At 34.0% G+C, this 27,033-nt stretch overlaps 3 protein-coding genes across 3 annotated transcripts in view; 1 reads left to right on the top strand and 2 right to left on the bottom strand.

The window, feature by feature from the left end:
- The window catches only part of LOC126817343 (peroxisomal multifunctional enzyme type 2), a 40,286-nt gene extending 28,960 nt beyond the window's left edge, over positions 1-11,326 (bottom strand). Inside the window, exons 1-11 of the mRNA XM_050544226.2 lie at positions 11,187-11,326; positions 6,202-6,255; positions 5,898-6,005; positions 5,633-5,692; positions 5,296-5,364; positions 4,907-4,991; positions 4,581-4,645; positions 3,564-3,686; positions 2,615-2,731; positions 2,123-2,188; positions 609-671 (exon numbers count right to left, since the gene is read on the bottom strand). Of these exons, the coding sequence (XP_050400183.1) occupies positions 609-671; positions 2,123-2,188; positions 2,615-2,731; positions 3,564-3,686; positions 4,581-4,645; positions 4,907-4,991; positions 5,296-5,364; positions 5,633-5,692; positions 5,898-6,005; positions 6,202-6,255; positions 11,187-11,244 (868 nt within the window). The 5' untranslated portion in view covers positions 11,245-11,326. The remainder of the gene's footprint in view (positions 1-608; positions 672-2,122; positions 2,189-2,614; positions 2,732-3,563; positions 3,687-4,580; positions 4,646-4,906; positions 4,992-5,295; positions 5,365-5,632; positions 5,693-5,897; positions 6,006-6,201; positions 6,256-11,186) is intronic.
- A 264-nt stretch (positions 11,327-11,590) lies between these two features.
- Positions 11,591-17,997, top strand: LOC126817676 (myeloid-derived growth factor). Its single transcript, XM_050544785.2, has 5 exons — positions 11,591-11,790; positions 12,694-12,744; positions 13,594-13,740; positions 14,185-14,245; positions 15,618-17,997. The coding sequence occupies exons 1-5, from the start codon at positions 11,638-11,640 to the stop codon at positions 15,695-15,697; spliced, it is 492 nt and encodes a 163-aa protein (XP_050400742.1). The 5' UTR covers positions 11,591-11,637; the 3' UTR covers positions 15,698-17,997.
- Positions 17,998-18,707: 710 nt separating this feature from the next.
- Positions 18,708-27,033, bottom strand: part of LOC126817675 (uncharacterized) — a 46,081-nt gene continuing 37,755 nt past the window's right edge. Inside the window, exon 3 of the mRNA XM_050544784.2 lies at positions 18,708-20,301. Coding sequence (XP_050400741.2) covers positions 19,314-20,273 — 960 coding nt within the window. The 5' untranslated portion in view covers positions 20,274-20,301 and the 3' untranslated portion in view covers positions 18,708-19,313. The remainder of the gene's footprint in view (positions 20,302-27,033) is intronic.

Raw genomic sequence — 27,033 nt, 5'->3', positions numbered from 1 at the left:
CATTTAATTTTGTAAAAACCTCTTAAATTGTATATGTAAATTGATTGTACAATATACATATTTAAAATAAATTAATTAGTTGTGTTGTTTGTTGGAAATTTGGAAAAGGGGGCAAGTAAGTTAAAGAACCTGAGGTCACTTTGTGACAATGTAATCAAATTTTGAAAGTACAGAAAGCGTTATCATATTTTAAGTTCCGAGTATTCGAGGGGGTATTATAATAATACTTCTGGTATTCGATGGTACAATAATACTTCTGGTATTGAGGCAGTTGAGTATTCCGACACACTGTGTAATCCGGCATATTGTATCGATCCTGTACAATGTCGGAATTGACAGAGACCACTGTATTATACAAAGTCCTATATAACTTTTAACTGTTTGAGTTATCAGAAATCAGGGACTTCTTTTGTCTCATCAACATAAACATTGTGTATTATAAATTTTGAATCAATGCGATAATCACTTTTGCCACCTAGAGTGTCTACAAGCTATTGTGGATGTTATACTAATGGGGTTGACAACAATATATGACTATATTTTAATGTGTGTGTATAAAATGTTATTTTATGCATTCTAAATACATATTTGGTCTTTATCTACTTTACCTTGAATTGTTTTTGGATAAGTAGGATGATCAAAATCTGTAATTTTATCCCAGTTAGCTCTGACTGTAGAAAAAGAAAATAAACAAAATTTAATAAACAAAATATTCTGTAAAAGAATGATTCCTTTCAGAAGCATGAAAAACCTTTTTTAGCTATAAATAAATTCCATGATTATAATATCCCATAAGAACATCTTCTGCTCCATATATTTACATGATTGACACATCAAACCTCTTCTATTCTGTGCTAGACATTAGAAAAAAACAACATGTTGAAACTAATGCCAGTTGTTAATTCTTAGCTGCACCTAAGCTAATTAGAGATAGACATCATCTTAAAATATTTCTATTTGTAGTTAACTCACATAACCCTACATCAATGGACTTTCAGAAGATATGAGTAACATTTCTGGTATTAGTACTTGTTTGTTTTTCTTGTTGTCACATGACTATATTTCATTCAGGTTTTGTAATAATAATAATAATATGTAAATTTATAACGCGCACAGTTCCATGACTGTAAAAGTTGTATGCATGCTCATGGCACTATAATAGGCTGTAAATGGACAAGTTTTTAATGTAGTTTTGAATGTTACTAGGCTGGATGACAGTTTAATGTTCGAAGTAAGAAATTCCACAGAACAGGCACAATGTGAACAATCGATCTGTATCCAAAGGATTTGAGTTTATATTTTGGGATTATAAGGTGTTCTTGTTGAGAACATGTCCATTAAAATATGGTGATAAAAGATCTGCTAGATTTGGCCCGAAGGCCGGTTTCCAGGTAAACACTTAAACGCAAGACACCGGACAGCTTAAATGTAGCCAATGAAGTTCTTTGAGTGCTGGTGTGATATGCTAGTTTCTGGGTAAGCTGCATGCTTCACTGATGACTCAATAACTACATAGAATATTAAAATCAACCATTTCTGCAAAATTTTAAGAAAGTTTGTCCATAAGCCTTATTCCTATGAGTTCTCTGGTTCCATAGAAAGAGATTAATCATAAAATCCAAGGACTAAACACAATTTAAACTGTAAAAAATCACTGAAATTATCAGAGGTTCAACTGCCAACTTTGTATAGGTTTCACTCTAAAAATTCTTCTTCATGTAGTCAGGCTCTAGACAATCATTGAAATATCATTATGTAGTAAATACAACTTGTTCTCGGTCGACAATAAAGTTTCTCTACTCAAGGCTGCAATTTTGTTGTTTCTTTAGGATTACACATAATTATTGATCTTTAATCATGTCACAAAAAGCAAAATATTGTTACCAAATAATATTCCTTTAAATGGCTTTTGAAGATCACTAAATGATCCACTACCAATTATTAGATGTAGAATCCAAGGCTTATGATGACAGTGCTTTCAGAGCTTCCTGTGCATTGAAAACCAAAATATTGTGAGCAGCTAGTGGTCGCCAAAGGGTTAATCCTAAATATTTAAAATAATTGTAAATACCGGTAATGTAAAGATTTTTTTCTTATTGATTTAAAACTGTAGTATCTTTACCTTGTTCTGGTGTGGTGTTTTGACCTTTTTGTCTGACAATAGCACCTTCTGTTCTCTGCCATCTTACTATAGATATTCATGAAAGAAAAAGTTAACATGCAAATACTTCATGCAAAATGATGTACATGTAACTGAAAATGATTTCATGAAAATAATTGATGCCAAAAGTACAGCTAGTAAGCAAAATAATATTTTATTGCAACAATATTTTTATGCCCTCATTTTGCAAGAGATGGATTAGAGAACAAGCTAAAAATGCGATTTTTCATTAGATCAGGGGTCGTAATCCAGGATGTTATGGTCCGACATGTATCAATATCGAAAGGAACCAAGGTCTTTGAGGTATAAGCATATATTTTAAGTTTTAACAAAACTCAGATAAAAATTGTAACCTGTAAAGTGTTCACAAAACAAAATATGAATGGATGTATGGACAAAGGCACAATACATCCACATGAAAATTTGGGAGTATAAAAATTGAGATATCCTTACATTTTCCAATCCATCCTGCACCAACTTCGAACAATGAACCATTTTCTTCAGTTTCTTCATTACATAGATATAAAACCAAGGGAGAAACATATATTGGTTTTAATGCTTCAACCATTTCTGTAATTAACACCATTATAATAAGGATGTGAAAAACTTGTTTTATACTTTGAATTATCAAATATATATCTACATACAGAATTAATAATACATGTAGTTATTATCATACCATAATGAAAGCAATCAGACACCAAGGTTCGTGTAGGTGGGAGATGGAAGGAGCCGCATTCTCTTTAGAACTAGAATATCTGTGCCGATGTCTGTTGACCCGAGATATTTGTTTTGTTCTCTGTGCAGAATGCATAGGAAAATAGAGACAAGGGAGATAGAACTGTGGTCTAACATCCATTCAAGAATCCTAGATCATTTCAAATTGCTTGCGTGCAGGGTTCTATAGCAGTGGGAAGAAACCAGTAACTTGAGAAAAGCCTGGGCTCGAAATCTAGTGGCAGTCAATTCTTTTTATGAATTGTCAGATATCCTCTCACAGTCTCACACAACAACTTTTCGTCTTGGAAGGAATTATTAGTGAGCAGAAATTCGCCCATGTATCTGTTATCACTTGTCACTTCAGTCAGTTATATAGAAGGATGACTCGTGTCAGGAAACCTGTATTACTCAGCTATCGTAGCAATGATCTCTGTGTTAAAATTATATTTGGAACGTGTTTAATTAGTTCTATCACATATGTGATAATGACTGACACCAATATTGACGTTTAAATTCTGTATAAATCCCTGGAAAAAAAATCCCTGATGTCAAAAGGAGAACGATATGAAAGTCCTGAGAGTAATAAATAAGGATGAAAATTACATTTCCTGAGATGAAAATTTTGTAAATAAACTACTATACTGTACCTGAATAAAAGTCAAATAAAGACGTTAAAACTAACCTGAAGGCATTACTGTTTCCGTTAATCTAGAGCCTGCTATAGGAGCAATAGTATTACAATGTATATTGTTCTTTCTTCCTTCAATACTTAATGTATTACTTAATCCTAATAACCCTAATTTAGCTGAAAAATAATATTTATTAGTGTAAAAGTATTAGCATCTTAATACAAATCATTTAAACCTTGGATTATCAGGTCATTACAGGGCCAGATTAACCTTTGAGTGATGTCTGGGACAAATAGATTTGATTTGGTGCATTCGGACTCTCAGGTATACTAGTTGAGTAACACAAATTAAATAAACAACCAGGACTGAATCACATTGACCTTCATACTTTCAAATCTAAATTAGAACCTCCTGGTCATCCAATGGAACTTGGCCATGAAGTTGATTGATCTTCCAATATATTATTCATGAAATCGTGAAGTTACAATTTTTAACCAATTTTAAACATACATGTAATTTCATAATATTCTTAGTAAATAAAAAAAAAATACATTTAATGTCAGATGTGGTAAAAAATGTTTTTGACCATGAGATTTTCAGTTTTATTAACAATACAACCAAAAATAGTTGATATTATACTGTCATTCAATTATATACACAACCTTAGTAGTTTTGGGAGTTTTAACTATTGAAAACTAACATGGATTTTAGTCCCTTATGAATTTATACAACTGAATATGTTGGTGTAGTAACTTCAGCAATTTCAAAAGATAAAGTTTGGATTTAATAAGCTATAGGCTATGTAATGTAAAACAAGATTTTATTTGTGATTGTTGGTGGAACTTTTAATGTAATTTAAATACTGGTCAATTATAGCAATGACAATGGTCATTTAATTAATTTAATTTAAGTCCTCATCATCTATGATATACATGTATAGGTATTACATAGTGATTGGCTTAATTAATAAGGAAGTAAAGAAGCCACCTGTTATAGGAATAGTCAAGAATCAATTAAGGATTTGTCAGGTGAATGGTGTTATACAGTATTTTGTGCAATATTTTAATTACCTGCACTGTAATTAGCTTGACCAAAATTTCCATAGATACCAGCAGCTGAAGCTGTCATTATTATTCTATATATTAATATAAAAAATATGTTATAATGTTGTATATTAATTCTCCAGCATTGAAACTGGATAGAGCAAAAAATTGGACTCGAAGTGCTGGTGAGACATAATGCTGCTGTGATAATGTGCTATCTTGTCATGGCTTTGCCACGTCTCTGGTACTTATGAATTAATGCAAAGGTGCCCTTATTAAAAATCAATTATTTTCTGTAAATATCTTCTCTAATCTAACTCTAAAAACTGAATTTTTGTTCAAACCATCATCACCTTCCATAATTTTGTTTCTTCATATGTGGCCATGCTGCTCTTGTTACTAAGAAGGATCCTCTCAGATGTACTCTGTGTATTAGATCTATAAAATAATAAAACAAATATTCCTAATACTGATATTAATCTACCGGTACTAGGCTATGAATGTGCAGTAGTTAATGAGAGTTTTTATTTCATTGAGATAAAAAAAAAAACGAGTCATGCGACCCTTTCAGCGTGATATTGAAATATCTGAGGAACAGAATATTTTTTTATATGGCCTGATGATTATTGATAGAAAAATCAGGTAATTAATGTAGTAAAATATTATTGATATCTAATGTATAATTTGGAATATGTTGGTATGTAGCAGATTAAAACTAAAAGCAATAGGAATATAAACTTACCCCAGTCCTGATCACTCGTTCTTGCAAATGACTTATCTCTTAGAATACCGGCATTGTTGACAACCACATCTATAATACAATAATATTCTGCACTGATGGGAATAATGAAGACGAAAAATACAAACAAATGGCATTTAGTACAGGGCATTTAGAACAATTTCATGAATACTAATGTAAACAATTTACACATAAAATAAAGAGAGTTTTACAAATAAAAACAATTTGATTGTATTTCACTTTTATATTTGTTTGGTAGGGGTGGGGTGCAATTCCAATCCTATTTATGTCAAGGGTAAGATTTATATTTGGTGCAGACATTTTTAATTTGTATACAAACCTATTCTCCCAAAGGCATCTAAAGCTGTTTGTATTAATTTTTCTCCATCTTCAACTGAATCTACAATTGAAAATATAGAGCTTTATGATACACTGAAGTTGTTATGCAAGCAGATAGAAGAGGAAAAAAAGAAAATATCATCAATGTAGTACAGCTTTCTAGCACTGAACATGCACTCACAAGAATGTGTCTTGGGATAACAAGAATTCCATTATAATGTCGCCAATGACAATGTTCAACTATACATGTTACTGTGACTACATACCATAGTTAGCTACAGCCTTTCCTCCTTTACTTTTAATTTCATTAACAACTACATCAGCCGCTCTTGACCCCTGACCTTCACCTCTCATATCACCTCCAAGGTCATTAACTGAAGAAGAAACATATTTTCAATCTGTTAATAAATTCATCCAGCTTGACATAAGTATGCGGTTGTGACTTAAAAAGATACTAGCTAGGATATATTGGCAGCGGTTATTCAAAGCAAAAAATTCAATACAGTTATTGCCAGTTTCAACCAAAGTAGAGAGAATTTGTTTTTTAGTAATTATAAAACTTGATCTTACCAACAACAGATGCGCCTCGTTCGGCAAATGCCAAGGCATATTCTCTACCAAGACCTGCAAAAGAATACAAACACAATTTAAAGATAATATTCCATGATTCTGTGACCATTGTTTATTTACATATAGTAGCTAGGCCTGCATAATGAAATTCTTTGACATGGAGTTATGCCTATAAAAATTTCTTGTATTGTTCGTAATTTGGATACATGTGTATATTCTTACATGGAACTTCAGTTCCAGTTGTCAAAAGAATATAAATTCTTTTTATTTAATATTAGTTTATAAAACTATGTTTAGAACATATTGAAATTCAACCGATTTGGTAATGCTACCAAACCAAATTATTCTACCAGTATTTCTATTGCCATAGTAAGAAAAAGAAAATACAGGTATAAAAAATTGTTAAAAAAAACTTGCTTTAAAAATAGAAGATCAACTGTAAATAAATATATTGACTAAGAATTGAGGACACATTGTTTAATGACTGTAGATGTGCTTTCATAGTTTAATGAGAAGATGTAACATGTAGGCTATAATGTGCATGATGAAAACTCATTTTGTTAACAAATTTATCAAATCATAAAAATTGAAAAATAATCACTGCCATAAGTAACTAAAATGAAAAAATTTAGGCAGAAGAAAATAGAATTTTGAAATTATATTAGAATAAATGGATTGAAAACCGAATATCAAAACACAATGATCACTAAATGACTTGTGCATAGAAGTCTGGGAGCAAGCTGGCCTTCCAATTTCAGGCAAAACATATTAGAGTATATTTGGGCAAATGCAATAAGAAAGATAGGTTGCCAGGCAATTAAACATATGCCCATAGTAGCTTAGTGATCTGAGCTGTCCACAAAGGTTGTCTCATATTAGCTTCTTTTGGATTATTTTCTGTATAAGATTTTCATATAAGAATGGAGTTATTTGTTGACTAAGTAACTAAGTTTAAAGCAGTAACTGATATGATGTTGAAAATGTACGACAAGTGTTAATATTTGACCGTCAAATTTTGGGAATTAAACCAGGGAAAAGTTCAGACCAAAACAAAGAAAATCGCAAATTGTGACTGCAGGTTGGCAATCAGGATTTGAATTATTTACAAACACAACACACTATTTCAGTAAGAAATCATCCATGGAAAATTAAATCACTTGAACTTCCACGACTCTCGATCACACACAGATAAAGCAGGATTTTGAAATTCACTGAACAATCTTATTTTCCAGTTAGAAATTTATAATCTATAACAATTCAAGAAGGGAAAGGTCTACTTTTAACAATGTTTCTGTCTTCTATATCTTTAAATAGTGTTTTACGTCTGCTTCCACCGATGGTGATATCACAGACAAGTTGTCTTATTTTATTATGTTTATCGCACATGCAGGGGTCTTTCCAGTGGGAGGGGGGGGGGGCTTTCCAGTGGCAGGGAACCAGAGTACCTGGAGTAAAGAAACGAGGATGATAAGGTGCCCCCATCTCCAAGCCACATACACTCACACCAGGGATCAAAAACCATGACCGAAAGCCAGAGGTCACCAGCCAGCACGAGATGTAAGCACGACACTCTAGACCACTAAGCCATTCCAACCCCCCTTACACGTATGTATGTATGTGTTTGTTTATTTGTAGCTTTGGTAAGGATTAGTCCAGTCAACATGTTAATTGAGCTGTGCTGTCAATAAACATCAGATTATGGCTTTAATCGAAAAGTGTTTTAGAGCTTCTGACACATTAACAGTCATATATGGAAAAATCGTAATCTGAAATTACTGTAAAGTGTTTATAATAAACATACCACTTTTATATGGCCATTTTGTGTGCTCTTTAAGATGTAGCTGTATGTATTTTTAATTCATGGATAAAAGTATACAAAGTAATAATTTACTTCAAACATACATGTTCTTAAAAGTCCTACTATCCTCACCATCTTATTGCTAGTATTCAGGTATTATTACAGTCAGGAATAAATCTGGGCTCTATACTAATATTATGTATACACTTATATTTCACTTAGTTGTTATCTAGTTATACAGATTATTGAAAACTAAATGGTAGGCCCAATTTACAAATTCTTCTAGCAAGTACTAAAGTTATCATGTTTATCCATTTGAGAAGTTGAACTAGTGACCTGTATAACCACATATATGAATATATGTGTAGATCTAAAATGATGATTATAAACTTTATGTGGGTCAAAGTACATACATCGATAGCAAATTACTTGTAAGGTACTGATTAAACACACTTTGTTATCCATTATGATTGGAAATACTAAGAGACTCGGAAAAACTCAAAAGGCTGGACTGGCAACCCTATTCCTTGTCACATACAAGTAGGGAATCGAAACCACACTCAATGACAGACCTTACGATCTAACGCGCCACATTAGACCAATCGACCACTGATCACCAACACCAACCCCACCCCAAAAAGGAAATGGAAAATAAGTAGGCTATATTGTTTTAAATAACTTACATGGTTAGTGTGACACTAATATTTCAGAAATACTAAGACAACAAAATTTGAAATACGATGTTCTTTTACAGTTTAGTAATCATATACATATGTTAATATATCTCATGAAAATACACGACAAGCTCTTATGCCAAAAAACTTATTCATTATGCCACAGAACATGAACAGATAGCCATGCAAAACATAGAAATATGCCCACACAGCAGCTATGTCTAAAAAAAACCAACAACCAAAAACACTGAGACAACAGCTTATCAGAAAACAAAACTTGGATGTTTTTCAAATTTGATAAGGATACCTTCAAAAAATGCCAGATATAAAAGTGTTATGTTAGGTGTAGGCCACTGTGTACACAGCACCTTTTTTTATCATCTGAACAACTAGATGATGTTCCTTGTCAGACACCCTTGTTCTGTCCTACACCACTGACATATAGAAACTATGCTATAAAATCCTGTGTACCTTTTTTTGGCCAACACCAGGAATCCTGTTACTCCTGGAAAGCTCCATGTTCCTGAAGCAACGACTGCGAGTTTTACAACATCTGGCCGTTGCTAGTTTACTTCACAATTAACCGAACTTATAGCTATTTTATCTACAGACACGTGAGCAGTAGAGCCCTATCAGAGGTTGTGACATCGTGACCTCCACGGAAACCTTGACATTGAATGAACCTTGAACTTTGCTACTCGATTATCTCAGGTAGACATTTTAGCTTGAAAGCACGAGACTTGGTATTCGCGACGATCGAAGAATTTGATAGGCTCACATTAAGCTGGGCTTGTACCCAATCGAAATTAGTGCCAAAATATGCAGGGTATTACGTGAAGGCCTTGATAAGATGTACGTAGTTAAAGCGAGATCAAGCCTTCTATTGAAGATGGGAAAGCTCTTACTACCCTTTACTCTAATCATGAATCTTTGTTATAAGACTTCCAAGAAATACTAACAAAAACATCCAGTTTACAAGTGGAGTGGAAGATAAGCTTTTTGAAAAGTAATAACCTTGTGTCTGTAACTGAAAGGTGTGTGCAGTGACAATTTCCCACTATAAGATTTTGCAGCATTTTGAAGGAGCTAAACCTCTTAACACAATATTTTCCATAAAATTAAAATTAAAAATACGAATTAGAATTCAATATTGGTCCATTTCAATCAATATTGAAGTTGTTACCTAATATCGAATAATAAAAAGACACAATGAACATTTTAAAATCAGTACACAAGTCTTGTTCTGTCTTCGTTCGTTTGTTCGTTTCTGGGGTTTTACGTCCACTTCCACCTAAGGTGATATCGTAGACAAGGATGTTTCCTAGGAAACTTACTGGAGGAAGCCGTATGGATTAAGCTTTGGTCCAGTTTAATTTGAGACATAGTGTCTTAGCAGGGAATGCCCAAGTTAAAAATCTCATCGAAAGGAGCGGAGAAAGTTTTGGGGTTGTTCTGTCTTGGTTTGGGGTGCCTTTTATATACAAATGAACAGAGATAAACATGTCCTACAAGACAATGTGAAAGTAATTAGTAATGACTGGTTCATATACAACAAAATAATAATAACAAAAACATGTAAAATGGACTAAGTAAGAGTAAACAACTGTCGTTAAATTTGGACTGTTTTAGTGTTTACATATTTCACCGAACATAATTGATAAGAAATTAGAATAATTTTGTTTAAAATTTGAATATACATGTATATCCCTTTATATACATCCATATTACATTATCAGTAATATGTGCTTTTAGACCTTTGAAGGTTCCAAAGAATAGAGTCATACACCCTTTAATTACCTCCTGGCAAAGAGTTAAAGTTGGGTCATTCACAGAAACATTGTTTAACTAGCTGCAATGATTCCAGTAGTGGAACCATTAATTGTAGAGCTTAACATCCTACTTTACTACACCAACAGGGCTTATGATGACCGTATCCACCTTTCAGTGAATGAATTTTGTCCGGAGAGCAGCATTTCTGCCTACCGTATACTTTTAATTGAATTAACTGCCATTTTCAATGCTGCATGCCAACAGGTGTGGTCCTGGTTTCAGTCGCAGTTTTCACCCAGGTTTTTATTGGCAGTGAAAAATAGACGGTAAGGATTCCAAAATAGCCTTAGAACCGAGGTGGGGGAAAAGCCTTATTTTATATAGGCCTATACTATAATATAGAGTTGACAGTAGTGTAGCTCTGCTCGGTGGAAGGAAGCGGACATAAAATACAACTAACTCAGGATCAGGCAGTAATGGATAAGAATCCGTTAATAAAGTAACTATTGACAAGGCAAATAGGCATATTCTTCACATTTTGGCGTTTGATAAATTTGAACATTTTACTATGAATGACATATCTAAAGTCTGCTCAAGGAGCAAAGTTCAATTCATCGAGATTCAGTGTTTTAGGCAATAAGAAATACAGTCAAAAACAACCAGGAAAATAGTATTTAAAAAAAAAACAATCCATTGACCACCTATGACTTTGCATAAAGACAGTGACGTGACAATATACTGACCTCCCCCTGCACCAGTAACTAAAACAACTCTACCATCGAATCTTACGGGGGCTGACATCTTGGATATTTGTTTACTTTTATAAACTCGATTCTTCTAATCTCCACAAAAATCCGCGACGCCATAGGCAGAAAATGGCTTCGTTTCGATATAACCGAAATAAAAAGAATAACAGAATCAGATTTTTTTTATATATTTATGGGTAAATTTTATTTGGTCGGAAGAAGTCTTTATAAATGTATATATATCTTTGCATTCACTTACGTATAAAACAAAATTAAAGACATGATTATAGGAATATTGTTTTTGTATCTTAAATCTAGAATAAGTAACATGATCCAATCAAGTGCGCCGCTGTAGGACGCCCTCTGATTGGCTGAAATACTAAATGTGTGTGATTATTTCATAGGCCGATTCACATTGAAGAAATTAAGGCCGAAATCAACAAGCAGCATGTATCTTTTAAGCGACATCAAATGTATTATTTTAATGATCATATGTCTTATTCAATGGATAATTTGTTATGAAATGAGTGAAGACAAGATTCAAGTCAGCGAATTTGATGTCATACCTGGAGGATCGTTACTGTCTCATGAGAAGGAATGGGTAATAATTTAATCAACAATGTGAATGCCAATTGTAAATTAGTTTACATATTAACATGATATATCAATATATATAGGGTTCTAAAATGCCAAGTGCTCAGATGATTCGATCAGATAATGCCACTGGAAAAAGAAGGGTGCCAGACTTGTATTGGGAATTCCTTGTATTCGGTGTAATTGACCAAACTCCATTTTTCAGGGATAGGATCTTGAATTGGAGTCGCATCAACCATGAATGTCCTGTAATATCCCAGTTACTTTAGTAACGGATATTCATATCGCTTTGCTCTCTGTCCGTTACTATACAATTAATATGAAAATAAGGCTCCCCCCCCCCCCATCTCGGTTCTAACTCTCAACACTAAGGCTATTTTGGAATCCTTACCGTCTATTTTTCACCGCGATTCTTCTTTGATCACCAAAAGGAATCATTTCTTGTCACAAATTTATAATAATCTAACACTATTTTCATGTAGAATTGTGCATATAAAAACACAAACAACATTCATTTGAATTGATCTGCCATTATCAAACTCACACCTGTGCAGACCAGTTCATAGCTGCGCTCAGCCAACATTCCAAATTTAGGATTGAAAATTTACTGTAAACAAAAATCAAATTATATTTGTTCATTTTATTTCTACATTTCATTGTAGTAAAATATCTGATAGTTTTGATTGTTGCATCAGTATAAAAATACGCCGGAATTAAATGAATCTTTTTTTTTTCTGTTTACAATGAAAAGTAAGTTACCGTAATTTATATGCATTGCTACAAATTTGTACAAGTAAGGTGCAAGTAAAAACAGATATTTTACTTACATGTAAGTTACCTCATGAAAATGGTAAACTTATATTTGGTACTGCGGAATATTATTAATTGTTGTATTATTTATAATTTTCAGAATGGTTTTGTGTGTAAATTTTCCTATACCTGTCAAGGGGGAACCAAAGAGGTTTGTATATATTTTAGTATGCTATAAAACTCTAGTATAATTTTTATACATGAACATGTAAGTCCATATAATTAAATTTACCATGATGATACATCTGAATAAATACCATACATAGATAGTGCACGCATCATGTGTGCGCATTCTTCTTTTTGTTTTACTTGATAAAGGGGCATAATCATGAAATTTGTTCCAGTTACTCCTGTCGTCGGGATTCTTACTTTTCTAAAATATTTTGTTGGATGTTAAAATTCTGTTTTACTTGAATTTGAGATAAGTAAAATTAATGCTGAATTCAATTTTTATTGATTGTAAAATGTGAATTCTGTCAACTATATATGTACTTGCTCATTTAATCTCTATAATATTTATAAACATGTTTCCCCTACTCCCTCAAGTCATGTCCATCTAGGATGTATTGTTACCGATACTGGACATTTTCAATTGCACTTAAAAATTATACTATCATAGTTCATACAGATGACTTGTGTTATACTTATTTTTACTTTAAAAATGCATTAACGTATCCAGGCCATAATCAACTCTTGATGTCAATGCTAGCCTGCTATATTTACTGGATTAGTATCCCATTTGCTGCTCAACTTTCATTCATTATTTAATCATGAAATGGATAATCAAGACTATGTTTTTTATCATCCCGACTTTAGTAATGATGATCGAGGCTAGGCCGAAAATTTAATCACTGAAATCTCGGTTCAGAGTGGAGCAATTTGACTGAAATTTTCAACAAATTCCCTTTAAATTATCTAGTTTTAACTATTATAGTGAGAACTGTATCTCCTATAATGTATATTTAATAAAGTGCTGGTATATCAAATTCTTCAATTCCAGCAATGGTTAATGGGATTGAGTTTAAATGAAGATCAAACCAAGTTTCAGTGTTCTGTTGAAAGACCTGGTGGTGGGGGTTCATATTTATTTTTCCAGTCTTTTAAATTAAAAATATCTGGCGCCGATGTCAAAGAAGGAGATGCTGCAGTAAGTTATAGATAAACTATCTTTTGTTTCATGGGAAATACATTTGTGTTATGTCAGTTTTAATTTACTGTAACTTAGAGGTGGGTGATATGTCCCAAAACATTTATTGTGACATTTTCACAATATTTTCTAAAATCAGAAATATCCAATTATGATTGATGTCCACACATTTGAAGCCATGGCATAATATCTACAGGACCATTTCTCTTCAGAATGATTTCTTTTTTTTTCAAGTTCCACATTCGTTGTCTCTTGCACTTTCTGTTCTGCCATTCCCAAAAGTAACTCAGTTAAAGTCAGTTCAAAACTGTGATTACACATGTTGGCATTTGAATGTTTTTTTTGCTCCATACGGTTATTGTATGATGTGAAAGTACCGACTAAATATCTTTACATTGTCATTCATTAAATGTTGTTGAATTAATGGGTTTATTTCTTTTCCAGGGTTCGAGCAATGCCCCATTAAAACCCAGTGAATACATTGTAGATTTAAAAGAAAATATGAGTAAGTGTTTTTCTATATCTTTGGCCAAAGGATTCATATTGTTGGTCACTTCTGTCTGTGTCTGTCCATCCAGCATTATGTGATCATGAGAGAGCCTATTTTGACTTTTTACTTTAAATATTTCAGCAAGGTTTTAATCAGATAATAATATATGCCTTATAAGGATTACAGAATATATGCCTTTTATGGTTTTTTTTGACAATTTTGATTGTATTTTTGATTTATGCAAGCAAGTGCAAATTAACTCGGCTTTAATTATAAGTGTAAACCATGAATTGTGTTTGTTTGTGTCGTTAGGGTACTGTCTCCTCCTGTGTTGACCACACCTTCCAGGACTCAATTATAACAGCAGAACCATTATTTGCAGTTACCTCCCTTGTATTGTGGATAGCTTAATCTCAGTTGATATATGCTCTTCAATAAAAGTAGGGAATCTTCAGAAACAAAACAAAACTGAGGAAAAGCAAAAAAAAATTGCTGTTTTTATTTGAGGTAACCAGTGTACATTGTGTATGTTAATAACAGGCCTATTGCCTACACATGAACATAAACAGTTCATATGGGCGGCTTATCTGAAGGTCCCATTTCACACGCAAAGAGATACACTGTCAAAAGTGAAAATGGACGTTTTTGATTTTTGTCTTAATAATGAGTAATTGCTCCACCAATCCTCAGACATTCAGCAATTCGTCGTGGCATGCTCCTAATCAACCTTCCAATCACGATTTTGGGCAATCTGACCTACTCCTCTTGCAGTGCCACGGCCAATTCTTGCAGTGTTGTCGGTTGACATTGACGTCGACGAACACGTCTCCTGATCAAATTAAACGTAACACACTAAAGCAAAGATACACTAAACAGTAAATCTTATGCAAGAATCGATTGGAAAGCAAACATGGATAGGATAAACCAGCAAGCAGCAGTTTTCATCAACCCTTCCTTGAAGTGTCAAATTTGACAATGAACCCCTTGACAATGTATGGCGCTATTGCGTGTGGCACATGCAGCTAAGTGGTTCTGTTGGGGTGATAAGTTCCTCATCTGTGAAAATACTCTCAAAGCATGTCAAGTGTCCATGACTATTTATCATATCACAACCTGCATAGGTATTTGCATTTCAATATCCCCTACTTTTTTTGAAGAGTATATATTACTATTACACTTAACAAAAGCATCAAATTATTATTCAGTCTAATATCATAAATATAAATTTGGAATATTTTTTTTTTTTGGGGTACAGATCCAAAATTGTATTTAAAATATAAATATATATATTTTAACCTATGACATGTTTTTTTTTTGGTACTGATCCAATATTTTATTTAAAATATAAATATATATTTTAACCTATGACATATTTGTTTTATTTCAGTTACTGATGTACCTGGTAAATTTGCATCTCATTTAGAAAGAGTAACTCTTTATTCTGAGAAAGGACGAAGTGAATTATAATCTCATTTTTATTTTTTTCATAATTACTCAAGTGACTTTAAAACTTTGTTTTATTTTCATTAGCATTGCATTCTTTATCAGAAATATTTAAATGGGGAATAGCATACTTTAAAAAACTTAATTGTTTGGTTGTGAAACTAAACGAGGACATGAGAAACCAAAATAAATCATTGGTTATCTACTAGTATATATTTAAAAAAAACGTTATTATCCGGGTTTTGTTTCTGGAGCCATTCAAGATATGTTTACGAAACACATGTCAGCCTATTATGATATACGTAGTTGTGCCTTTTATCAATTATAAATTTAGGAGAATTGATAATTTTTTGGTTTGTATGGATATTTTTATGATAAACCTTGTATGTGGTCAAAAGGTGTATCATAACATGTTACTGTGTCATGTACTTTTTGTAGTTATCTAACACTGCACACACTTTAGAAACCTATTTGTCTAACCAATTTGTTATCTATGATATATGAATACCTGCCTCACTAAATAAAGAGTGATAATTGGACACAGAGAGATGAATACTATGATTAAATATTCTCTGTTGAATGATTTTTGAATTTTTACTACACATTTTATTTTCTCATGCGTAAAGCTTAATGGTTAATGTGTACATATGACCATGATTATTTGTCCCATCCAACTAACTAGACGCTGTTCATTGCCAGGCCATCCACCTTACACAACTGACAAGGGACAACCATGCTGTGCCTTACTAATTGAGCCATGGTAGCTCCCAAGATATATTCAATTGAATAATATGCAGAGGATATAAACAAACCAGTCTGATTAAAACACAGATCCTATTTCGTTTCGTTTTTTATCTAAACTAATATTTGTGATTGTCGTTTGTCTGTCTGTTTGTCTGTCTGTCTGTCTGTCTGTCTGTTCGGGTTTGGCGGCTACACTAGGTCTGCCCCGAGTCTGAAATTTGGGGTATAGGGGTAGCTCAGACCGGGGAGTAACATAGGCCAGGTGGCGTTAGTCTACCACTTCCGGTTACGGGGTTATGACCCCCGAGCGAACCGGTCTGTTTGGGGTTGGCGGCTACACTAGGTCTGCCCCGAGTCTGAAATTTGGGGTATAGGGGTAGCTCGGACCGGGGAGTAACATAGACCAGGTGGCGTAAGTCTACCACTTCCGGTTTCGGGGTTATGACCCTCGAGCGAAGCCGGGTATCCTGCTAGTAGTTCAATATTTTGTTTTACTTGTCTTTACTACAATAGGATCTTGAGGAGTTGTTATATAACCCGCATTCTGGTTGATGTGAGGGATTAGCCAATGAAACAGTCTGTAGTGGGTATCCCACTAGAAATATCAATGGTAATTGGTTAATCAAATGTCTGATGTCACCTGACGCGACCTAACACTAAAACCAGTCAGATCTGCAGGTACTGGAGGCCATCAAAAATATTAAAAAAAAACAAAATGAAATATAGATCTGCATTTTAATCAGATTGTAAACGAACCAACAGTTTTGATGGGCCTTTTTCCTAATCTAATTGAATCGAAGTCGGGACTGTTATCTACTCTTGATATGTTTTGGTTTTGCTTTCTTAAAGATGCAATTGTTACATAAACTATTATGTAGACCTTTATTCACATGACAAGCCTATAATCAACTCTCTGGTTCATTGGATGTGTCAAGATTTAAAAGGATGAGATAATTGAAACTTAGTCTTGATTATCAAGTACCGTTGTTACGATAATAAGCAATCTGCAAACCCTCATATATTCACTTTTCATTATCTATATTTTTTTTGAAGTAATATAGAAAGAACCACCAGCTGTTTATGTAAATCTTTCATAATGTATCATTAATTGGATGTTAAAATTAAATATAGTTTGGAAAATGCAAATGATGATCATTGGCTTTAATGTAGTTTTTAAACCACATGACATTCATTTCATTCTTATTGTTATTGCTAGAGTGTTTTTGTTTTGTTTTACATGTAAGTGCAAAAGAAGGTTTATGACATAATGATTGAGATACCTTGCATTGAGTTGCATGTATATTATATTATTATAAGAAACATCTGAAGCTTTGTGTAGCCATACAGTTTATCCTTTAAATGTTTTATAGAACTCAATAGACACAAAGGTTAGAGTTTGACTTGATACTATTTGTAATTATATATTTATTATGGGTATTGATAAACTGCTGATATAGGGTATATTTATGTATTTGATTGTTGATAGTATATCTGTTCTCATATCATTATTGTTTTAATAGTTCATCATGTAAATATTATCTTTTTCATGTGTTGCACATGTTATAAAACTGTAAACAATATATCAAGACTTCAGTCTGTTCTTATTAAACTTTTTATAGTATCTCAATTACAAATCCCAAGTGCAGCATGTGGGGGGATTCAGTATTTTCACTAAGAGAGGGTGGAGAAGTGGACAGTTGCTAGATTCAGTGATAGAGCCATTATAGACGTTATAAGAAACTGGGAACATTGAACTTTATTGGTTGGGTGTGGATTGACCCAACGTACGCCGCCACTGCCTTATAAGGCATAGACCTTTATTTTACACTGCCACAAACCCTTCTACACAAACTGTAGTCATCAATCTCAACGTTGCTCAATTGTGTTCAAAGCACTCTTTCACCTTCTAGTCGTGAGGCGGGGTTAGGTGTTGAGAGGGGCCTCATAAGTGGAATATTCCTATTGCCTTTCTTAATCTAAATCCGGCGCAGCCATTGATTACTTATCGAACCATAATCTATGTTTGTCCAATAATATTGCATAGCGTTTTGTAAATTGGGAGTTTAATATCCACCCAGCCATTGCGGGACTAAGAATATAATATCTTTATATGGTGATTTCTTTAATGGTGGAGCTCACATTGTCACACACAATCACAGACCGAACTCGTACTTGCATAGATAGCTACACTGTAAACCAGGATGAAAAGGGAACACTTTGTTAGCTACTATACACTGTAAACCAGGATGAAAAGGGAACACTTTGTTGAATGTATGGATGTACTCATTATTTTATTTAATGTGGTTTACAAGGGATATAATTTCGGGTAATCAACCACTCAAAACCCACCTGTTTCAATATTCATATTTATAACCTATTTCCAGTAACTTTTTTTCTGCGCTTTGAGCATCCCATACTGTTTGGAGTCTAGGGTTAACCCTTATTATTATTAATTAAGACCAGACATGTTTGCATGGCCATTTTCTTTTTGATGATACAGAAGTGAATACTGTAGAAAAAAATATGCCTATCAAGTGGATATTGTAATAAGGACCCTTCAGACTGCAATTATTATCCAAGCAAAAAAGTAAAGCCATGATATATGTTTTAACGATGTGTATATATAAATATTTAAATTGGGCACCCAATACACCCTGCGTGTTTCCTGTCAATTACGTATAGTTTAAAAGTTCAAGCTAAATATTTTCAACACATTTATGATTTCTTAACTATTCCCTGGAGCGATATTAGCTATCTTTCATCTAGTTTGTGATTAAGAATACAGGAAAGGTTTAAAGCAGAATCTACACATGGCACGCAAAGTTTCATAACCAAAAGTCTCTTTAAACGACAAATAGTTCATTCGATAGACCCCCGATGTCAAGCATCTTAATTTCTACGACACTTCTAAAGTCTTAAAGCTATCATCAAAGGTATAATTGTAGTAACTCGACTCTATATAATTATCATTTAAAATATCATCCACACTAAAAGCATCTTCGGAATCGACGGTATTTACAACCGTACTAAAAGTAGTCCACGGATTCACATGTCGATCGTATTCCGCTTGAAATTCAACAGACGATACTGAAGAAACACGATCATCCGATGCTGACGATGACGATGGAGTTTGGGCATCGGGACTTAAAATGTATTCATCATCAGAAAAATCACTGTCATCATCTTCGCAAGCCATATTTTCCAGAACGCCATCTACAATAGCTTCGTAGTATCCACTATAAGGCAAAGAACTATCCGAATCACAACACGCACCACCAACACTGCTGATGTCTGAAGAAGGCGAAAGCTCAGTAATGCCGCCACCTTTTAGACTGGTATTATTTGAATGTAAAACTCCAATCTTTTCGTCTAAGCGTAAACCAATTGTAGCGATTTGTGCGTTTGACGATTGTGGGATTTTCGAGACTTTTCGTAGATCTGACAAACTAGAGAGTCTCTCTTTACTCTCGGCTTTCTCGCTTTCTGTGAGTCCTAAATAAGACCAATCGAGATCGGGGGAAAAGTCAGGTGTCTCGTATGTTTCTATTAATGTCTGCCAATGCTTTATATTATTGGATAGAATTCCTTGGGGTGGGGTCTTCGTATTGGTTCCATCTAATGATGACAGACAAGTGGTTCGTCCATTTTCCCGCCGTTTCATTCCATTTCTCCCATCAATTCTATTGGTCACGCTATCGATTTGAGCTACCAACACGTGAAGATCTCCCACTATGCCATGTAAGTTGGTGATGACGTTTTCTAGATTGTATGCCATGTTTCTGACGGTGTTCCGCACGGCGTTACCAACATTTCTTTCATCCTCCACTACGCAGTGTTTACTTCTGTTTTTAGACATATTCTATAAAATCAATATAGTTGTTCATCTAAAAATATAAAACAAAATATCATTAATAACTAGAGCAATTAAAAGATAGATAACAAATGAATTATTAAAGTATTTTGGGGAGTAGTCTTTGAGAAAGAGGTTCTTTGATAACTCCATTCTAGGCCCACATAGATATCTGAACCTCTGATACTTTTCTACCTATGTACTCTTGGTTTTACACAGGTCGGCGCCAATCATAAATTAGCGATGGTGTCATTACATTTTTGCAATATCCATCTACTATACATGCTTATTATGATAGAATAGCCTCATGGGGACATAAATATTAAACTTAGCCGAGTGTATATATGTCCAAAGTGTATGACTCTTTCCTTTGACTGTTGGTTGACAACCAGAGGTTAGTAAGTTTTATTCCGCGTTTGGAAATGTGTTGAGCATTTCTACAAGGATTTCGTCGCTAGTATACCTTACATTATGCACTTTTAGAAGCCTGCAATCGCTACCTGCTCAAAGATACATTCGATCTTTCTGTGGAGTTGGTGTTGAAAGTTGTTTGCAAAATAATCGACCCGCCACATATCAATATAATCAAAATTTTGGGCCGACATGAAATACTGCCTTGGATCCAACCCCCAACATGCCTGCGATACATCTCTCGGAAGATTTAAGTTTTCGATGGAATTAATATAAGGTGTTTCAGAAAAAGTGAATTCTCGCAAAAAAAAAATAATATAAAAATCCTAAAATTAAAACAAACTGTTTCTTATACTTACAGAAACATGGCCATATACTATATCTATTTAAAGGGTCAACAAAGACCATGTAAGTATAAAAAGATATTACATACACAGTAAGCAATAAATAAACCGTTTGCTGTGTAATATTCGAAAAAGGGTTTAATCCTGGCATGGCAGTAAATTTGTGTTTTTGCATCCAATGATTAGTATATCGTTCTAAAACTGAAAGGTCACAATAATCTACTCAATAGTTAAAATTCTTCTAACTATGACATAATCTGGTAAACCTTTCAACTGACATTAAGAAATGTCCACATCTTCATTAAAAATTCATCTCTTGGAAATCAATGTCAATGTCTACGCCACATTACTTTCTTATTACTGGACGGTTGGGGGAAAGAAAGAGTGGTTGAAGCATCAGGACATCTAGGGTTCGGGTTACTAATGAAGCTTTTTGGAAATTAACAATGCACTTTTAGATCTAACCAATTCTTTAGACAATCGCTGTTGTGTTTAAAGTATGGCGTAAATCATTGTGGATCATCTGTAAGTAAGCCCTACACAATTTGTATGTTATTATCACATTACTATTTTCTTAAAGTCAAACTGCAGACCAGCCGTTAACATAGTTTAAGATGTATTAATGGCGAAATTCGTTTCAATATTCTCATAAAAAAAACAAATAATGCTGGGCCTTTATAGACGAATTCCTCGCCATCAACAATCAAACAAGCTGTATAACAAGGAAAGATCAGTGAGAGCCTCAGACTAGTCTGATCCTACACCTGAACGAATCTCTTGAATCTGTCCCTACGTTTAGAATATTAGGTGTATAAAGCTAAATTATGTCTTTAATTAATATACATCCTTATTAATGTTGATCTTAATGAAAAACGGCCGGGTTAGTCTGACCTTAAATCCATATCCAAGAAATCTTATCACGAAACGCCGAGAGTTAATTAACCTCACATGATGATGTATCTTTATCGTGATTTCTGTAATTTCACAAAATGACAAACATCAGCTTATCATTGAAATATTATCGAGATTTTTCAAAATATCGATTATTATTTACTTTGCTTGTGGGAAAGCAGAACACACACAAACACACACATATATATATATATATATATATATATATATATATATATATATATATATATATATATATATATATATAACCTATAAGTATAGACGGGTGTAGAGCAAGAAGGGTGGCATGCGTGTTTTGTTAGAACACCTTTTCATTCAGGATTTCGCATAACTAACACATCACTTTTATATTGCATGCCTTTCAGAGAGAGAGAGAGAGCAGTATATATACATATTGCCGCCGTATATGGTCTGTGATATTGCTTTAAAGGAAGCGAACGTTAACAATAAACTTTTATTTTATTGTAACAAATCACACCGACATATTTTGTCGTGCCCATGGACAAGAATGTTTTGTGACGTATTAAAAACGAAATCCCGTCACTCAATGTACAATTTATTGTCCAAGGAACAATCATGCCAAGTTCTGGGTCGATCGTATATGAATTGTTTTTTACCACGAACGGCAACAACATATTAGCGTACAGGGTCAACTACAGTTTCTGATCGTCATTTGAGGTACTTTTAATCCCAAGCATAAAATGGTTCAATTCCATTCAGTATTTAATAAATCGATGAATGACAACATTCGGTATTCTCTGTATTTGTGGTCGGAACTAGTCAATGTCATCTACAATTTTCGCTGAAAACTTTTGACGGGTCATTTCTAATCAATAGCAGCCCAAGACGGAAGATTATCTGCAGTTGATATTTTGATTTTTTTTCTTAAACATACATTATGCAAGAGTTAGATCTGTCTATTGCAAGTCTTTCTTTAGGCCTAAAATGTTATATAAATGATCAATTAGACATTAATTAACTTATCCAGACCATAATCAACCCTCGATACCATCGCTACCCTGCGATATTAAGCGGATTGGTATACATGTTTTGTAAAATAATTAAACGTAAAATTGGATAATCGGGACTTTGTTTTCATCGTACCGAATTTAGTAATGATGATCGAGACTAGCTTAAAATTCCAAAGCTAATATCTTGGTTCAGAGTGGAACAATTTGACTGAAATTTTCAGCATATTCTCTTTACGTTATCTATGTTTTAACTATTATAGTTAGAACTGTCAACTCTTCCTCTAACCTACAATAATGCCCCTTTATAAACAATTTGATTAAATGACGATCACTTCGACATCAACTTTAATTATTACAATCGCCGTGAGTGACGTCAAATGGTCATTTGTAAGAACATCTATTATAAGGTCTTATTACCATGCCCTATATCATAGCACGCTTTGCTTCAAGAACTCTTAAATGTCACCAGACGACTTTGGACCCTTTGACAAAAGTTACGAAGCACATCTAGCTAAAACAAGGACAACTCTCCGGTGATTTTACAGATTATATTATCTAACAGTGTGTTTAACCCGTGTGCGTCTACAGTAGGTATTTCGGGACCCCACGACCATATTCTTAACGTTTGTGAGGAACTGGTTCGTAATTGTCTAGCTAGAATTGTATACATTGTCAGCTACTTAATATTGATTATAATGCTGCAAATAGAACGGAAGTGGGGCCGTGGCAACATTCATCATTTGACAAGAAACAACGAGTATTATATTATCGGACACAAGGGATGTTGTGGACTCCCCTCACCTTTCCTTTCAACATTTTTCTGGTTACAAGTGTCTAATCTGTTCTGCGCTCTGTGCTAGCTTTGTATTTGGTGATATTGTGTTGGTCATTCAAGTAATCTAGACCTGAAAGCAAACCTAGGTACTTTACCAAACCCATCAATAGACGATTCTACATGGAAATGACAATTAAGTTATTTGTAGATTTGAATTGTTTCAAAAATACCTTATAATTCATATCGTCACTGTTAATAACTCAAATATATATATATTTTACTTTGATTGATTATTATCCAGTCTTTATATGGAGCTGTAGTTTGATCGAATTTGAATAAAATTATACATCCAAAATCCAATTTATGTCTGGGGGTCTTAGATTACCCCTTGTTGCCGACAATGTCTTTCGTGCGAAGTGTCCGCACAAGGGTTAAATTGTACTCTACGGGATAATGGCCATGCCATTGTTAAGGTATTCTTCGCGGCATATGGTATAAAGTTCAATCTCGAGCAATTACACTTTGTAATTATGTGTTAAAAGTAGTACTAGCTTTTCTTTCATTATTCTAATCTGGATTAAAGAACAATATTTTTTAAACGCTCTTACTTTAAAATCAATCAATATATGGGCTATTTTCATAAAAACGTACAATTACCCAATCTTAACACCCATCCAAAAAATATATATATTCTACATAAACATAAAAGTGCCTTCTGTGGGTTAATATGTTGACAAAGTTGTTATTCAGAACTGTCTTTATTAGCCCAATCGTAGATGGACAGTAAGAAATTCAACCCCATTTCATTTATTATTCAAAATACTAACTGTTATGTGGTCAAAATGTTCATTCCGTTACACGGTAAAACTACCCATTCCATACTCTGACCTTGAAAATCTCCTTTTAAAATTTAAAGTTCAACAAAAATTACAGTGCTTTTCAATTAGACATCCAATAGAGTTGAATAAAATCGCCCTACATGGCCATTTAAAACCAACGTAGCAATCAACTATATCAAATATTGTTTCTGTCGACATTGAGAGCGATTTGTCTTTTCTGTTATTACTTTGTTTGAGATTTATTCATGGTAGGGGTGGGTTTGGTTAGCCCGTGCGCGCGGTATCATATTGTCTGCCATTGAGTCGACTGACGTGGTATCGATTCACCGGTTGTACGTAACAAGGAGTTGGGTTACCTGTCCAACCTCCTGGGTTTTCTCCGCGTCCCCCAGTTTCCTCCCACTGCTAAAGACCCCTACGCGCAAGCGAATTATTGAAATAAAATTGAACCATGTGTTAGTCCCGAAATGACCTAGTTTGTGTCGAGTGGACGTTAACTCTCTCACTCTCTCTTTCTCTCCCCCTCTCTCTCTCTCTCTCTCTCTCTCTCTCAATTTAGCAGTGGGATGAAACCAGAGGACCTGGAGAAAACCCACAAGGTTGGACAGGCGACTCTACTCCTTGTCACGTAATACTGGGGAATCGAAACCACGCCAGTTGAATCAATGACAGACCTTATGATATAACGCGCACGCGCTAACAATTCTCCCATGCAACCCCACGATAACGGAAAAGACTTCTTGTATCGGGATAGACAAAACAAAGGGTCTTTTGTTAAAATTATATTGCGTAATCGCTTTTTTATACGCCCACATTTTCATGTGGACGTATTATGCCGTCGCCCCTGTCCGTCCGTCCGTCCGTCCGTCAACTATTGTTTGGGGACTCTCTACAAGTCACAATTCTTATCCGATTTTGACGAAACTTGAAATATAGGTTTATCCCCAAAAGATCTCGCCTGCTTTCGATATTGGCATGTATCGGATCTAAAATTCATGGATTATGGCCCCTGATTGTACGAAAAATCACGTTTTTAGCTTGTGGACCCTATAGAGGTCACAATTTTTATCCGATCTTGTTAAAACTTTAAATGTAAATTTATAACCCAACGATCTCGGTTCCTTTCGAAATTCGCGCATATCGGACCGTAACTTCCTGAATTATGGCCCCTGATTGTATGAAAAATCGCGTTTTTAGCTTGTGGACCCTATAGAAGTCCTATTTTTAAAATCAAATTTAAAAAAAAAACCGTATTATTATATCACCGTTACACCCTAAGGACGGCTGAGTTAGAATTTCGTGAAAATCGGCCCAAAACTGACAGACAAAATGGCCGCCCTTCGTTCACAAATAGCGTAAAAATATGGTATATCAAGGTTGTGGACCCTATAGAGGTCACAATTTTTATCCAATATTGTTGAAACTTGAAATGTAAGTTTATAACCCAAAGATCTCGGTTCCTTTCGATATTTGTGCATATCGAATTGTAATTTCCTGAATGAAGGCCCTTGATTGTAGGAAAAATCACTTTATTTTTAGCTTGTTCTCTATCCATCTCTCGAAAATGTGGGCGTATCCTGCCTGGCAGCCGCTGGCTATGCTTTCTAATGGTATTCAAACCGGCAGTGTGAAGTTAGCTCGATTTTCGTTTTTCGATATTGGTGAATAACGAAAAACGAGTGGCTCGTTTTTCGATATTCAAACTTGAATCTCAAAAAAGTAGATTTAATGGATGTAGATCGACAGAATGTCTCCAAAACACATTTGATTAAATCAGTTTTGTAAAACGAACTAAATGTATCGTAATAGAAGATGCCTGAGCAGTGTATTCACACAAAACTGATATTTCTCCTTGTTTTTTGATATTGGCGAATCTCGAAAAACGAGCTACTCGTTTTTCGATATTCAAACTTGAATTTCAAAAAAGAAGATTTGATGGTTGTATATCTACAGAATTTCTCCAAAACACATTTGGTTAAATACGTTTTCTAAAACGAACTAAAAATATCATAAATGAGTATGCCTGAGCAGTGGATTCACATAAAACTGATATTTCTCCTTGTTTTTTGATATTGGCGAATCTCGACTCGTTTTTCGATATTCAAACTTGAATCTCAAAAAAACAGATTTGATGGTTGTATATCTACAGAATGTCTCCAAAACACATTTGATTAAATCAGTTTTGTAAAACGAAATAAAGATATCATTTACTTATGAGGATGCCTGGGCAGTGGATTCACATAAAAAATACTCTTTCTACTTGTTTTTTGATAATGGCGAATGTCGAAAAACGTGTAGCTTGTTTTTCGATATTCAAACTTGAATCTCAAAAAAGTAGATTTAATGGACGTACATCGACAGAATGTCTCCAAAACACATTTGATTAAATCAGTTTTGTAAAACGAACTAAATATATCGTAATAGAGGTTGCCTGAGCAGTGTATTCACATAAAACTGCTCTTTCTCCTTGCTTTTTGATATTGGCGAATCTCGAAAAACGAGCTACTCGTTTTT

The sequence above is a fragment of the Patella vulgata genome, chromosome 4 (assembly GCF_932274485.2).
Source record: "Patella vulgata chromosome 4, xgPatVulg1.2, whole genome shotgun sequence".
NCBI lineage: Eukaryota > Metazoa > Mollusca > Gastropoda > Patellidae > Patella > Patella vulgata.
Note: the sequence above shows the minus strand (reverse complement) of the source record. Positions and strands in the feature narration are given on the sequence as shown.